Source organism: Urocitellus parryii, chromosome X, assembly GCF_045843805.1.
Source record: "Urocitellus parryii isolate mUroPar1 chromosome X, mUroPar1.hap1, whole genome shotgun sequence".
Classification (NCBI taxonomy): Eukaryota; Metazoa; Chordata; class Mammalia; order Rodentia; family Sciuridae; genus Urocitellus; species Urocitellus parryii.
The window spans coordinates 102194749-102212566 of record NC_135547.1 but is presented as its reverse complement, the minus strand read 5'-3'; the positions used below and the strand labels follow the sequence as shown (position 1 = coordinate 102212566).

Here is a 17818-nt window from a genome sequence, read left to right as displayed (position 1 = left end):
GCACATTTATGTATATTGGTTTATTGTTGTATAAATCTTTATATATACATATATACACACATTCTCTGACATATATATGTGTATATATATACACATACACACATACATACACCCACATATGTGTGTGTGTGTGTATCATGCATTTCATTTTTAGATAGCAGGCTCAAACAGGTTCTCAATAACATTTATTATTTGAATAGTTAAAATTTCAAAAATTTATGAGTAGATTTTATATGACTTTAATATTATAGAGTACCTTTTATAATGTTGGATATGTTCTTCAAAAATGTCTTTAAAATTCATGTCAAAATATACTTTGAAAAATATTCATCTAAGAAATTTCCCATTAGATGAATATTTCCATTCTAATTCCATCTCCACTGATGTTTGTCTTCTTGAATGTGACATTGAAATGTAATATCACTTTATTTTTTCAATTAGATCATGAACAGCTCAGGCATCTTCTCATCGACCAACGTTGGGATAGCTTCATCAATGAGAATTCTGCTTTCCAGTTTAATTCTCTGAGTCATATACAAGGTATAGAATTTCTACCTTATATTCTGTCATTCTGTATACTACTACATTTAAGATTTAATGCTTCTTTCCATTGTCTTAATAAATATTTCATACAAATTAAAATACAATTTTAAATTTATGAAACAAATTTATGTAAATTGATAGAAAATCATGGATAGTGTAACCTTTATGTATCTGTAGAGCATTTACATTGTTTTTCTATTCAAATGTAGCACCTAAGTAAATAGTTTACTTTTGTATTTTTCTTCCTCCTTTTCTTCCCCTTCTTTTCTTTCTTTTTTTCCTCCTCCTTCTTCTTTACCTTCTTTATCCTCCTTTTCCTTCTCCCTTTTCTTTCTGCTTCTTTCTGTACATATGTTTCTTCTGTACATTTAACCCATGTGAATATTATTGAATAGGAAAACAATCTAAGATATAATGAAGTTGCTTAAAAATCCAAAGCTCAAAAATTATAAATTTGCTTAAAATATTTTTAAATTACAAAAAAATGATTCTGGTTTATATAATAAAGGACAAATTTTGTTAATGTGGTTAATGCAAACATACTAATTGAAATCATGACTATTAGCACCCTTATGAAAGGTTCGTGACCTTCTTCCATTTACTATGGTCATTTATTCTTGAGTATTATTGATTCATCTAATTTAATGCAAAATTTCATGATAATAGGTATTATTATTCTCATTGAAAAAAAATTGAAATTCAGAAAAATTAACTTACACAGAATCTAAACACTTGTTTAATGGCAGAGGTGAATTGCCTATGTCTGATTTCAAAATCTTTGCTTTATATTTATTTTTATTTTTTTTTTTGTGATTGTAGAAGGACAGAATACCTTTATTTTATTTGTTTATTTTTTTTATGTGGTGCTGAAGATGGAACCTAGTGCCTCATACATGCTAGGCAAGCGCCCTGCCACTGAACTACAGCCCCAGCCCCTGCTTTATATTTCTTTGCAATGCATTAAAAGGAGTAAAAACAACAGTTTGTAAAGGAGAAAATAGAGATGGCAAAACAATGGTTGAAAATATATTAGTGCCATTAATAACCAAATAGACACTGATCTCTGGTTATGAATGACATAGATGTTAAATAATTTAATTAACATAGATGTTTAATTAATAGATGGTGATTTAAACACTGACTAACTAATTATTCTTTTTTCTTTTTTTGTTTGTTTTGCAGTTTTGTATTTTTTTTGTATTTTAATGGCATTACCAATGTTAAAGTTTCTATGTGAAATAGGAAAAAAACAGTGCTAATAGGAATATAAATCATTGCATAGAGTCTAGAAAGCACTTTTTGTAATGTACAGAATGAAACTCTGAAATGATCATCATTTAATACCAATACCAATTCTGGTGAAATATTTTTAAAAAATAATTAAAATATAGTTGATTCATGCCAAAATATATTTGATATTGCATCTTCTATGATAGAAAAAAGCAATTGAAAACAGCCTTAATGCCAAATAAAAAGTGTGTTATATTTGTAGAAACATTTAATTCATCTGTGTATACTTAGTTTTACTTACTTATCAAATATATAAGCCATTTTATTTTTTTTCAAAATTTCTTCCATTTATTCTACAAATGTCTTTTCCCATTGTGAAATCAATGGAAAATTCAACTACATTTTTTTCTTCTCTATGTTTAATAGGGAAGTATTACAGGTGGGTAGGCAACTTTTTATTTCATTTGCCTTTCATTGTTCAGGGATATTCATTTTCTTAATTCCTTTCACTTCTCTTCTTGTTGATCAATAATAGTCATTCTGTTGCTATTTGTTTTTGCAGTGTAACATCCTATATTTGGATCATATACATTTTATTCCATGGATCAGTAGTTTAGGTCTTGTGCCAGTGCCATAGTTTAAACCTCATGGTTTTGTTTTATTATTCTATTTCTTTCTTTACAGTTTCTTTAAAATTATTTATTTCCTCTCTTCATCTATTATCTTTCTGTAAAAACTTTAGAATAACTTTTTTATCAAATTCCAAAATAAATTTCAGTAACATATTGCAGTTACATTAAACCTATAGACAAACTTGGAGAGAACTATGTCTTTATGATATTTAATCTTCTTATTCAGAACTATTCATTTTCTTAATATTTTGCAGTATAGTATTTATAAATGTCAATAAAGCCCATGTTTGCATGACAAAATTATAAAGCTTTCAGTAGCAGTACTATTGTTTTAAATAATCCAGTTAGTAATTACATATAATGCAATTTCTATACAACATAGAAACCAAGAATTTTGTGTCCCTATATTAATATTTCCAATTTGATAAGTAGTGGTTAAATGCACTTATTTAATTATGACTTTTATTGCTTTTATTGTCTTCAAATAGTTTTCAAATTTAATCCAATTTTCTGCTGGATTCCTTATTGATTTTTCTAGCTTCCATTGTGAGTTGATTGTTATGATAAACAATGTATACCCTGCCTGTGTAGAGCATAGTTCAAGATGTACTCCCTACCGCTCTATATAATAAAATCTCCAGAGGGGCTTGTTTTCTAGGAATTCCTTGTTTTCTCTGACATTCTTATATGCTATAATATTAGTCTTAGGGGTTTTTTTCTACTGAATTAGGAATTATAAACATTAAAATTACAACAGAAATGGGAGCTCAGCTTCTTATACTGCTATTAACATTTTTGGAGACATAGAGACATTTTTGGCCATACTGTAAAACTTTCCTTTAGAGATATTATCCTGAACAAGAAAAGCACTTATAATCCTAAAACTAAGTTTTTCTACTTCAACATGCAACATTTCCTTGGTGATATATAAGAATTGGAAAAATTATATTATTGTTGACCAATTTTTACAAATGCATGTTACTAAGAACTAAAACCAGAAACAAACAAAAGTCAACAACTTAGCAATATCCTTTAAAAGATTGGGAATACTGAGCTAAAAATTGTTTCTTCATGACAGGATTCCCTAGGGCTTTTCTTTTTATCTCCAATACTATGTGTATTTCCACATGGAGGACATGATGTTTTTCAAACTTATATATGGCCAGGAAGTATAAATGTAAATGTGTAAATGTTACCCTCAGCTGAAATGATTCAGCAAGGATCTTCTAAACTTGCACTCTCTATTTGCCATATGATATGACAGTGCATTTCATTCAATTTAAGTAAGCACTAAGTATTAAAGAGAAGTCAGGGGACAGCTAGGTAGACTAGTTTATGTTCCCTAAATGTGAATGGTGCTGCTTCATTCCATGGTAGGAGCTATTCAATCCACCTTTCCTGTCTAAAGCTGACTTTACCAAAATTGTGGTCTGTATGTGACTAAAGGATATGAAGAAAAATAATTTCTGTAAACATTGCTTATATTAACTTCTTTCAGAAATTTTTCATTCCTTTGCACTTATGATGTCATTTAGACCTATATATAGTTAGATAGTGACCTAGACTAGACCTCTAGCCTTTGACACTATTGTTTTCTTACTGGAAAAAGCATTTATATCATCTTTATTACTCTTTAATTTCTGGTTATGTGTAGGTAGCTAAATACTTCATTTAATTTTTAGCAGATTTGTAGTTCTTTTTGTTATCTTTCAAAACTGATGATAAGAACTAGGCAGGAGGAAAAGAAATGGTGTTTCTATCAGTGCTGAATCTTAGACTGCCAGTCTTCACTTTGAAACTTTTGTCTATGAACTTAATTAGGTCGAGTAACCAAGAATGAGACAAGACTGAATATATTTCAGAGGACATCCTTCTACAAAGTTGATAAATTTATAAGACTTGCCCTGTCCTTTTTCTCTTTTATGGGCAAGGAATCAAATGGCACTGAAGCAAAATCAAGATTAAATCTTTGAAACAAATCTTACTTGAAACATCTTCCTGGGTCCTCTGATTATAATATTTCAAAAATGGCAATGGATTAGCATTATTACATATTATACTGTAACACTAGAGAATGAGGTGTCACTTTATAAATATATACACATAATTTGATATAGAACCTAGAAAGGTTGCCAAGGTACAAGGATTGAGAATTAGGTTTGTAGGCAGAGAATGTATGTTCTGGTTTTGACTGAAACAGTATAATCTATATTAACTCAGGCTAATTTCATTAATTTATTCATATACATATTGCATGATAATTTATGACTTTCCATATATTGTTTCATTAATTAATTTATCTATAATCAGTATCTTATTTTTTTTTAGTTCACAATATGTTATTATCAGATCAGGGTAGCCTCTTTCTCTGTTCTTAATATAACACATCAAAACCCAGATTTTTAAATAATAAAATTTGATGCTTTTATCTAAAAAAATAGCCTATTAACAGCATAGAACAAAGACAAAATTCTGCCAGCAACTTTATCATTTTATCTGAGGACTTTAATTATTACTATTTCATATGTACTTTATGATAAGTTATTTTTCTTCCTACTTACTACATGCCTATAATATTTAAATGGTGACACATATTACTCAACTTAAATGATTATTTTCACAAAATGATTCCATAAATGTTCAAGAGAGGACTTCATAGTTAAAATTATTTGGTTTTAATTCACAGCCAAGCTATATTATTGGCTGTGAATTAAAGCCAAAATCCTTCTCCAAAATAATATATCATTTGTCCCTTATTTTATTATGTTGTATTTTTAAGTAAAATTTTTATTTAAATTAGTTAATGAAAAAATATATGGAAAGATCATGAGTAGATCATACAGTATGTATATGAATAAATTAATGAAATTACTCTCAAAACCAGAAAAGTATACTTTTAAGCAATGTGAGTTGGGCCAAGAAAGTATTCTAATTCAGCATTAATCTAGGTAGTAAATGTGGCAACAATAAACTGCATTTCAAGCATTTGATATAAGGATACACACACACACACACACACACACACACACACGCTAAATCCCTATTCTACAACTGAGTTACCCCACAGCCCTGGGATATACAAATTTAGGGTACTTTTTTTTTATTGCTACTGCTGTTGGTTTCGTTATTAATATTATTGTTGTTCTAATTTTGCAATCCCTCACATAACCAACAGAAATTACTCAAAGAAGGTGTATTTTAGAATTTACTAACTTTAAATGCAACAACCATGTTTTCTGTTATTACTCAATTAAGTAACAAAGGGTAAAATGACAGCTTTTTAAAACAATATATCAATAATTTCTTGGTAATGAAACCAAGTTCATCCAGAAATAAAAGCTACTGCATTTAAAAAGGTTCATTACTGATATGGTTGCCAAAAGAACAGAAACAGACTAAAATGTATTAAAAATTATGTCTCATTATATAAACAAAGTGCCATTATCACAATCATCATTTAAGAGAAGCGTTCTTCAGAGAAAATTTCTTTGTAATAAAATATTTTCCTGAGCCAGTAACTAGTTCATATAAACTGTGATTTGCTGACAGGGTTACAGGGAACTCTACCCTGTCACCAATTAATATAACTGTAGGCAAGAAACTTACCCTCTAGACCTTTGAGTTTTCTCATTTTAAAATATGTCACTTGGCACTTCCAGCTTCTGCTCAGCAATGTTCAAGTGTTTGGCAATGGAAAAAGATATTGTTTCTATTTACAACACAATAAAATGATGAAAAATATGAACTTTCATGATTTAAAAAAAAATCACATGTTGAAGTCATAGGAAAATCAAGTCACCTAAAAATCTAAGCCAAGACGGGTACCTTCAGAGCGATAAAACTACATTGGCACATTTGGAAGATGTAGGGATCTTGGAGAATTGAAACACAATGTGCATACAGCTAGGGAAGGGGCAATAAAACTGAGAAGGACAAGTCCTAAAGATCAGGGACACGATTCCTGGCTAAGAATGAAACTTACTCAGAACAGCAGAAAACACTGCCCTCACAATTCCACTGCTAGATTAACAAATATTGTATGCCAACTAGCACTGAATGAGTTGCAAAAAGCTGATTCTATATGAGGTACAGTGCATGGAAAAAGTTAAAGCTGAGAATGAAGTTGACATTGAGAAAAAGCCTTTGGTAAAGTTAGTCCCCACACTAAGCACAATTCTATCAATCTCAGCGGTTTTAGTCAACTTTTTCACTACTGTGACCAAAAGACCTGACAAGAACAATTAGAGGAGGAAAGGTTTATTTTGGTGCTCATGGTTTCAGAGGTCTCAGTCCATATATGGCCGACACTATTTCTAAGGGCCTGAGATGAGGAGAACATTATGGTGGAAGAGTATGGAAAAGGAAAGCAGCTGGGAACATGGCACCAGGAAGCAAAGAGAGACTAAGCTCAGTTCACAACATATATACTTCAAAGGTACTTCCCCAATGACCCACCTCCTCTAGGTTCACCCTACCTACCTACAGTCTCCACTTGGTTAATCCCTATCTGGGATTAATGCAGTGATTGGGTTAAGGCTCTCAAAGCCCAATCATTTCACTTCTAAACCTTCTTGCATTGTCTCACACATGAGCTTTTGAGCGACATCTAATATATAAACCATAACATTCCACCTCTGGCCCCCAAATCTCATGCTCATGTAATAATGCAAAATGCATTTAGTCCATTTTCAAGAGTCCTCTAGTCTCAACAGTGTTAGCATTGCCCAAAAGTCCAAGTCCAAAGTTTCCTCTGAAACTTAAGGCAAACTCTCAGCATAAACCCCTGTAAAAAACCAAACCAAACCAAACAAATCCAGTTATATATTATACAATATATAAAGAAACAAAGCAAACATTTCCATGTGAAAAAATGGGGGCATAGAAGGAAAGGATGGGACCAAAGCAAGACCATAATCCAGCTGGGCAAATAAATTCTCAAACTCCGCATCTAGCATCTGGAGCACATGGCATTGTAATGTTCTCTCCAAAAGGCTGATGTAGCTCCACCCCTATGGCTTTGCTGGTTGCAGGCTACATGACCCTTCTCTTGGCTTGTCTCTAACAGATTCCTGCAATATTCATGGGAAGACATCCCACAGTACTGGCATTTTTTAATCTCAAGGATCTCCACTGCAGCTTCACTTTCCTTCTCACTTGTCCACACATCACTCTCTCAGAGGCTGCCCTCAGAAACTCTGACCCTGGGGCACTTTGAAATCTTGGTAGAATGACCCCCAAATGACTCCAGCATCCGGAAGTCCTGTAGAACCAACACCATGTGATTGACATGGAGGTCTGCCACCATCTTGAGCAGTAGTCAAGCCTCCAGGGACAATGTCTACATTAGCCTCTGCATACCTGAGTGGCTGAGCACTCAGAGCAACTTTCTAGGTAATGCTATGCAAGCAGAGTGCCCCATTGTACTCTTCTCAAAGGAATTTTTACTTTTATTCCCTTAAGCCTCAGATGTGTGTGGTCTTGCCAATTCCTGAATTGCCCTCAAACCATCTTTATTAGGTCTCTGGGCAAAGTCTTTAACATTTCTTTAGTGGCTGTAATGTCTTTAACAACTGCAACTTATTCCAAATTTTAGTAGCAGTTTTCTGGCCAAAGATTTTCAAATCTTTCTGCTTTGCTTTCTGCTCTTCTGATTATCATAATAAACTTGGCTAAAAGCTGCCAGCAATATCCATGCCAACACGTAAATCCTATACTGCTTAGCAATTCTTCCACCAGATTAAGAAGTCCATTGAATTTAATAAATTCAGCCACACAGAAAGTTTCAGGACACGAGCTAAATGCAGACAACTTCTTAGCCAGAACGTAACTCCAATGGCCTCTCATCCAATTTCCACTGGAGTTCTCCTTTTCCTCTGAGACCTCATGAGCCCAGTTTTTACTTTCCTCAGTCCTGTTGGTGTTCTTATCATTTGAACTCCCACCAGACTTGCTCATTAAGCTCTGCTTACAACAATCTAAAGCTTTTCCAGCTTGTATCCCTAAACTTTTCAAAATTCCTCACAAATTCCAAAAAGCTCCAAAAGCTTCTAAACCATGGATAATTTCTGTTTTAGTCAGCTTTTTCACTGCTGTGACCAAAAATACCTGACAAGAACAATTAGAGGAGGAAAAAGTTATTTGAGGGGCTCACAGTTTCAGAGGCTCTGTTCATAGAAGGCCAACTTCATTGCTCTGGGCCTGAGGCAAGGCTGAACATCATAGTAGAAGTATGTGGTAGAGGATAGCAGCTAGGGAGCTTGTACTAGGAAGGAGAGAGAGAGGGAGAGGGAAAGGGAGAGGGAGAGGGAGAGGAATAGGGAGAGGGAGGGAGGGAGGGAAAGAGAGAGAGAGAGAGAGAGAGAGAGAGAGAGAGAGAGAGAGAGAGCGCGAGCGCGAGCGAGCACACTCTGCTCATAACAAATATACTCCAAAGGAAAGTTCCCAATGACTCACCTACCTTCATGCCACACCCTAAATACCTATAGTCACCACTCAATTAATCTCTATCAGAATTAAGGCTCTCATGACCCAATCATTTCACTTCTACTTTTTCTTGCATTGTCTCACATGAGATTTTAGGAGACACCAAATATCTAAATCATATCAACCAAAAAATCATGAGGCGTATAAAAGACAAGAAGAACATTACACACTTTAAGAGGAAAACCAAGGATAGAAACCAAACTTCAACATGAAACAGTTTAGTGAAAACTATGGGACAGGACATTCAAAGAAGCAATGACTAATGTAGTTAAATTTTGATTGGAATAGATGGACAAGGTGATAGATTAGATGGGTAATTTCAGCAATGAGGTGAAAATTTTTTAAAACTAACATGGAAATACTAGAAATGAAAACACAGAAACACTGAGAAATAATGTTTTCAATGATCACAAGAGTAGATTTGACATAACCAAGAATCAGTAATCTTCAAAATTTGTCAATAGAAATAGCAGTAATTTATAGATAAAATAAGAGAAAAAAAGAGCACTGAAGAGTTGTGAGCTGTAATGACTATAAAGTATTATAATTGCAATTTTAGAAGGCAAAGAGATTGTAGGAACAGTGCAGAGGAAAGAAAAAATATTAGAAAAAAATAATAGGTGAGTATTCACAAACCTTGGGAAATCATATTTAATCTGCTGAAAACAATGTAAATAAAGTCTTAGATGTTCCTTGATTAGGGGAAAAAAGACATTACACAGACAAAAATAAAGACTTTTGAAAACTACAAGGTAATGTAGAGATCAAAGAAAAAATAATACTGTCAGTCCAGAAGTCTTTACATACCAACAATACCTTCAAGATACAGAATTAAAGATTTCTTCAGATCAATGTAAAAAGTCCAATTACATTTCTAATTTTAGCAAAATACCAATAGAATTTGGCATTAAAATGTCATTTACAATATCAAAAAAGAACACTGCAATATTTCTATAAAAATCTAACAAAATGTGCAGATTTCACATACTGAATACTATAAAATGCTGATGAAAAAAATCCAGTAAGGCTATATAAATGGAAGATTTATTATGTTCATTGATAGGAAAACTCAGTATTGTTAAAATGTTAGTGCTCCCCAATTTGATTTATTGATCAAATACCTTCCCCTTCTATTTCCTATTAGATTTTTTATGACTATTCACAAACTGATTCTAAAATATACATGAAAAGACCAAAGAACTAGAATATAAAAATAAAATTGTTATGAAAGATTAGCAAAATTGGAAGACTTAACACTAATACAGTTTTAGATAACCTACATAATTTGTGTTGGTTAAACATAGACAGAAATTTTGTATTGAACAAAGATAAACACAATCATATGAGCATAAGAGAAAATCCAGATGTAAACACACACACAATTAACTGAGTGATTTGAGTTCTTAAGAAATACTAAATATCTAATTGAGACAAGCAAGATCCACTGATGGATGATCAAATAAGCTACCAAAATTCATAGACAAAGAGAATAGATTTTCAAATTAATTAATAATTATTATACAGTAGAATGCATTTTGACACACTGTACACAAATGGAGCACAAGTTCTCATTCCTCTGGCTGTACATGGTTCAGAGTCACTCCACTAGTGTAGTCATACATGTATATAGGATAATAATGTCTGTCTCTTTCTACTGTCCTTCCCATCCCTACAACCCCATCCTTACCCTAACTCCCCTCCATACAAACCAAAGTTCCTTCATACTTCCCTACCCACTCCTCACCCATCCTATTAAGGATTGCTCTATATATTTACTCACTGTGGGACATACCTAGAATGTTCCTTTCTTGTGGCTAGAATAAGCATTAGAGGACAAATGGAGATTCAAAACTATCTCTTAAGTTTTCCACTTATATATTATCATCTAAACCACATTTCATTGGCCAAATTAAGTCACATATGGTCATGCTTAATATCAGTGAAGATGAGACATATTCTTTGTCTACCTTAACATGGGAGACAATAAAGTTAAATCGAAATCAAAGCAAAGGCCATGATTATATAATTACAATAAAAAGGAAGAATAGAGAAAGATCCAACATGGTGGCGGGCGCTAAGAGATCAATTCTGTGACCTCTTCAGCTGCGTGGGCAAAGGGAGTCTTAAACCGACTGAATGCTGTTTTCTCAGAATCACTTGGCAATGCTGGGCTGAAGTGGACCGAGGGTGAGCAGTTTGCGCTCCTCAGAGCCCACATCAAGCCCAGAGCGGGTGAATTCAGGCTGCCCGCGCACAGTCTCTGGTTGATTTTGTGCGTCTCACCGCCAAACCGCTGCGACTCAGCGCTGCAGATGCTCCAGCGGAATAGAGAAACAACTCTTCAGTTCCTCCGTGAATCTTTTGAGGTGATACCAACGGAGCCTCCATAGGCAGCGGGCACAGGATTGAGACAGGGCCTGGGAGAGCCGGTCTGGACCCACCCTTCTCATCAGACACCCAGCAAAGGGAACCAAGGCCGCCCTTCGCATTGGACACCACCATGGCAGAGAACTGACATCACCAGAATTCGGTGGAGGGGATAGCTTCATCGAAACTGGCGACTTGCAGGTGTATGACCCCCGGGCCTATCATCTCCACACAGCGGGGAAATCTCAAGGGCCTTCCCCCCAGCTCTCCCATGAGCACGATTGTCAGACCAAGGGAGTCAGGAGCAGCGCCTGACTCCCAGCTATCGAGGTCTCTTGCACCAGCTCCTGGGGGCATGGCTACCAGAGGGAAGCAGGCAAAATAAGCTGACAGTTCCCAGCCCCATGCTCCACAACCTTGGGGTCTGGGAGAATGGCAAACAGAGAGAGGGTGCCCAGTCATTCAAGAAAATAAGGCTCCCGGGAGCAGCAGACCCAGCGTGTAGTCAGTTTTATGGTGAACGCCACCCATGAGTGGGGCCTGGCTGGAGGAAAAGCGGGGAAGTGGCTGGAGACCAGCAAAGGCCCTGGGCACCCAGGATTGGAGAGCCACCCAGTGGGGGAGGAGGAGCCGCCTCACAGGGATTGGTTCCTGCATATGGAGAGGAGAAGCTTGGCCCGGAAGGGCACAGCTCCACCTACTGGAAGAGAAGTTAATCAAACTCTAAGACTGAATTATTTTTTTCTTCTTCTTTTCTTTGTCTTTTCAATTTCCTTATTCCCCTTTTCTTGAATTCTACTTATTTACTCTCATTCTCTTTAGCAACTTCTTCTCTCCCTTTCTAATACCTTTCCTCCCAAGCATTACGATGCTGTTTATGTGTAATTTACTAAATGTGTATAGGTAAATGTTCTGAGGTGTTATATAGTGCTACCAATTCCCTACCTACCCCCAAATACTCTGGATCATTCTGTTAATATCCCTTGTCAGTAGAGCAATCTTCTAATGTTGCCAAGATATACCAACCTCTGTACCATCACATCACTTGACCTAAACATAAGTCCCAAGACAAAACTGCAGATCACTGTATGCCATCAGAATCCATACACATTTTATGAAATGAACGAATCTGCTTTAAAGTGCAATAAAATTCATCATGTCTAGTCATAGTGTCCCATCACAAAGGAGAGAACCCAGAGATACACAAAACCAAAATAAATTTATAGGAGTAAACAATAACTTAGCAGTCAAACAGAGCCGGAAGTAACATGAGCATCATGAAAAAGCAAGGAAGAAAAGGAGTACAAACAATGCAGGAGAGCCTAAATCTACAGGAGAACCTAGAGGCATCAGAAAAATGGTCAAATAAAGAACTCAAGGAATACCTTATACAGATGGAATGGAATCTTAAAGAGGACATGAGACAGCAAATTCAAACAATGAAAGAACACATTGAAAATAAATTACATAAACAGATTCAAGAAGCAAATAAGCAACTTTACCAGGAGATAGAGATTATAAAAAAAATCAAACAATAATCCTAGAAATGAAGGAAACTATAAACCAAATTAAAAATTCAAATGAGAGTATCACTAGCAGAGCGGGACAAGTAGAAGTCAGAACGTCAGACAATGAAGACCAAATATAACATCTTGAAAAGAGTCTAGCCTACTCAGAAAAGCTGGTAAGAAACCATGAGAAAAACATCCAAGATCTATGGGATAACATAAAAAAACCAAACTTAAAGAGTCACTGGGATAGAGAAAGGTATAGAGGTCCAAAGCAAGGGAATGAGCAATCTGTTGAAGGAAATAATTTTAGAAAACTTTCCAGATATAAAAAATGAAACAGATGTACAAAGTCTAGATGCATACAGGACACCGAGCATACAAAATCACAGTAGACCAACTCCAAGACACATTGTTATGAAGATATCCAATATACAGAACAAAGAGAGAATATTAAAAGCTACAAGAGAAAGGAGGCAGATTACATTCAGGGGTAAACCAATAAGGTTAACGGCTGATTTTTCATCAGACACTGAAAGTGAGAAGATCCTAGAACAATGTATTTCAAACACTGAAAGACAATGGATGCCAACCAAGAATTTTGTATCCAGCAAAATTAAGCTTCAGGTACAACAACGAAATAAAAATCTTTCATGATAAACAAAAGTTAAAAGAATTTGCAGCCAGAAAACCAGCGTTGCAAAGCATCTTGAGCAAAACACTACACAAGGAAGAAATGAAAAACAACAACCAAAACCAACAGTGGGAAGTACCTCAGTAAAGTGAGAGTGGGGGAGGAAAAAGAAAAAGCTAATCATGGAAAAACAAACCAAATTTAAAAAAAGATAAATAATCAAACATGACTGGAAGTACAAACCATATATCAATAGTAACCCTAAACTTTAATGGCTTAAACTCACCAATAAAGCAACATAGGCTGGTAACCTGGATTAAAAAAAACAGATCCAACAATATGCTGCCTTCAGGAGACACATCTGATTGGAAAAGACATACACAGGCTGAAGGTGAAAGGTTGGGAAAAATCATACCACGCACACGGTCCTCGGAAGCAAGCCAGGGTGGCCATCTTCATATCGAATAAAATCGACTTCAAGACTAAGTTAATCAAAAGGGATAAGGAAGGACATTATATACTGTTAAAAGGAACCATTCACCAACAAGACATAACAATTATAAATATTTATGCACCAAATAATGGTGCTGCAATGTTCATAAAACAAACTCTCCTCAAGTTCAAGAATCAAATAGACCACAACACAATAATTATGGGTGACTTCAACACACCTCTCTCACCATTGGACAGATCCTCCAAACAAAAGTTGAATAAAGAAACTATTGACCTCAATATCACAATCAATAACCTAGACTTAACTGACATATATAGAATATATCAACCATCATCAAGTGGACATACTTTTTCTCAGCAGCACATGGATCCTTCTCAAAAATAGACCATATATTATGCCATAGGGCAACCCTCAGTAAATATAAAGGGGTGGAGATAATACCAAGCATCTTATCTGATCATAATGGAATGAAACTGAAAATCAATGATAAAAGAAGGAAGGAAAAATCCTACATCACTTGGAAAATGCACAATATGTCACTGAATGATCAATGGGTTACAGAAGACATAAAGGAGGAAATCAAAAAATTCTTAGAGATAAATGAAAATACAGACACAACATATCGGAATCTATGGGACACAATGAAAGCAGTTTTAAGAGGGAAATTCATCGACTGGAGTTCATTCCTCAAAAAAAGAAAAAAACAACAACAAATAAATGATCTCACACTTCATCTCAAAGCCCTAGAAAAGGAAGAGCAAAAAAACAGCAAATGTAGCAGAAGGCAAGAAATAATTAAAATCAGAGTGGACATCAATGAAATTGAAACAAAAGAAACTATTGAAAAAATTGACAAAGCTAAAAGTTGGTTCTTCAAAAAACTAAGATCGACAGACCCTTAGCCATGCTAACGAAGAGAAGAAGAGAGAGAACCCAAATTACTAACATACAGGATGAAAAAGGCAATATCACAACAGACACTACAGAAATACAGAAGATAATCAGAAATTATTTTGAAACCCTATATTCCAATAAAATAGAAGATAGTGAAGACATCAATAAATTTCTTAAGTCATATAATTTGCCCAGACTGAGTCAGGAGGATACACACAATTTAAACAGACCAATATCAATGGAGGAAATAGAAGAAGCCATCAAAAGACTACTAAACAAGAAAAGCCCAGGACCGGATGGGTATACAGCAGAGTTTTACAAAACCTTTAAAGAAGAATTAATACCAATACTTTTCAAGTTATTTCAGGAAATAGAAAAAGAGGGAGCTCTGCCAAATTCATTCTATGAGGCCAACATCACCCTGATTCCGAAACCAGACAAAGACACTTAAAAGAAAGAAAACTACAGACCAATATCTCTAATGAACCTAGATGCAAAAATCCTCAATAAAATTCTGGCAAATCGGATACAAAAACATATTTAAAAAAATTGTGCACCATGATCAAGTAGGATTCATCCCTGGGATGCAAGGCCAGTTCAATATATGGAAATCAATACATGTTATTCACCACATCAATAGCCCTTCTCGGACTATTCCACAAAGACCTTAAAAGAGCGTACTATAGGGATACAGCTACATCGATGTTCATAGCAGCACAAGTCACAATAGCTAGACTGTGGAACCAACCTAGATGCCCTTCAATAGATGAATGGTAAAAAAAAAAAAAAATGTGGCATTTATACACAATGGAGTATTACTCAGCACTAAAAAATGACAAAATCTTGGCATTTGCAGGGAAATGGATGGCATTAGAGCAGATTATGCTAAGTGAAGCTAGCCAAACCCTAAAAAACAAATGCCAAATGTCTTCTTTGATATAAGGAGGACAACTAAGAACAGAGCAGGGAGGAAGAGCATGAGAAGAAGATTACCATTAAACAGGGACGAGTGGTGGGAAGGAAAGGGAGAGAGAAGGGAAATTGCATGGAAATGGAAGGAGACCCTCATTGGTATACAAAATTACATAGAAGAGGGAGTGAGGGGAAAGGGAAAAAACGAGAGAGAAATGAATTACAGAAGATGGGGTAGAGAGAGAAAATGGGAGGGGAGGGGAGGGGAGGGGAGGGGGGATAGTAGAGGATAGGAAAGGCAGCAGAACACAACAGACACTAGTATGGCTGTATGTAAAAAAGTGGATGTGTAACCGATGTGATTCTGCAATCTGTATATGGGGTAAAAATGGGAGTTCATAACCCACTTGAATCAAATGTATAAAATATGATATGTCAAGAGCTTTGTAATGTTTTGAACAATTAATAAAAATAAATAAATGGAAGAATAAAGTTTTAGGAACAGTTATCCCGTCTATAGCCATCAGGCACAGATCAACCCTCTGTCTCTTCTACAATTGTACACAAATAGCAAAACGTGTGGAAGACAAAAGGAAAGGTCTGACTTTGCATTCATTGCTAGGATCAAATTGTCTCTGCTCTCATCTCAACCCAACCCCTCTATTTGAGCCCCAGATCCTGCCTCTTCTCATTTTTTAATGATTGTACTTCTGTTATTCCTCATCTCACCTATGTCTACCTTCCCTACTCCTAGATGATTTCCACAGCATGTTGTAATATCAACATATGTAAATAAACACTGTACTTACATGGGCCCTGCCATTGCTTCTCTGCTTATTTTTTAAATTTTTTCTTATTTGAAGCAGAATTCCTAGAAAGAATTGTCTATACTAACCTACTCACCATCTGTTTCTTTTTGTTTTGTTTTGTTTGTACCAGGGATTGAACCCAGGGGCACATAACCACTGAGCTACATCCCCAATATTTTTTATTTTTTTATTTTGAGACAGGGTTTTGAGAAGTTGCTTAGGGCATCACTAGACTGCTGAGGTTGGATTTGAACTTGAGATTCTCCTGGCTCAGCCTCCCGAGCCACTGGGATTATAAGTGTGTCCTACTGCATCTGTTCTGTCTCCATTTCTTTACCATCAATAATCTACCTCAATTCAGTAAGGATTTAATACTGCTAACATGACTGGAATTATTTTGTTAAGGAAATCAGAGTTTCCATACTGCAAATTCCAAGACCAAATACTATGTTCTCCTCTTTAATTTACAATAACAGTTGATTTAGTTGACTTTTCTGTCTTTGAAATGCCATATTCACTTGGCTTTTAAATTTTTCACTTGATCATTATTCACTCTTTCTGAGTCTTATTCTTTTTTCTATCATCTATTATAACTCCAAATTTCCGGTTGAATTTAGGCTCAGTCCTGCCTCTTCTCTCTTTAAATTATTTTTCTTATGATTTATGTCAGGCTTATGGATAACAACTATACTTTGTAACCTCCTAATTTTTATCTCCAACTCCAAACTCTCTACTGAGTTACAACTGTGCATTTTCTTCTTCACATATATATTTAATATGTTTCTCAAACTAAATATCACACTTTGTAGAGAGGGATTTTCACTTATGTTGCCCAGGCTGTCCGCAAACTCCTGGGCTCAAGTGATTGTCCCTTTTGAGCCTCCAGAGTAGCTAGGACTACAGCATGTGCCATCAGATGTACTCTAAATATTACTCTGATTTATTTGTCACCATCATCCTCTCAAGCTACTCTATTCCCTAAAAATTTCACCAACTCAGTGAATGGCATCATTATTTATCCAGTTTTATTTTGTCAAAACCCATGAAGTCAGACTTGATTCCTTTTCTCACTGCAAATTTCCAACACATCAATAAATACTGATAGCAAAGCCATAAAGAACTATCCATTTCAGACCCCCTTCTTACCACTTCCAGTGTTTTTACCCTAGTCTATACCATCTCAACTACTGCAATCGCTTACTTTATTTCAATCTTTTTTTCTACAATCTGATCTCTATACATAATCCAGAGTAGTAATTTGTAAAAAGGACATTAGCTTATGTTACTATGCTCTTTACAATCTCCTTGCACCTTACAGATCAACTGTAAGAGATGAGGTCAAAGATCTGTAC

The 17818-nt window shown here is 35.1% G+C and overlaps 1 protein-coding gene across 1 annotated transcript in view; it reads left to right on the top strand.

The window, feature by feature from the left end:
• Positions 1 to 17818, top strand: part of Cfap47 (cilia and flagella associated protein 47) — a 416223-nt gene that overhangs the window by 334384 nt on the left and 64021 nt on the right. Inside the window, 1 exon segment of the mRNA XM_077793662.1 lies at positions 442 to 540. Coding sequence (XP_077649788.1) covers positions 442 to 540 — 99 coding nt within the window.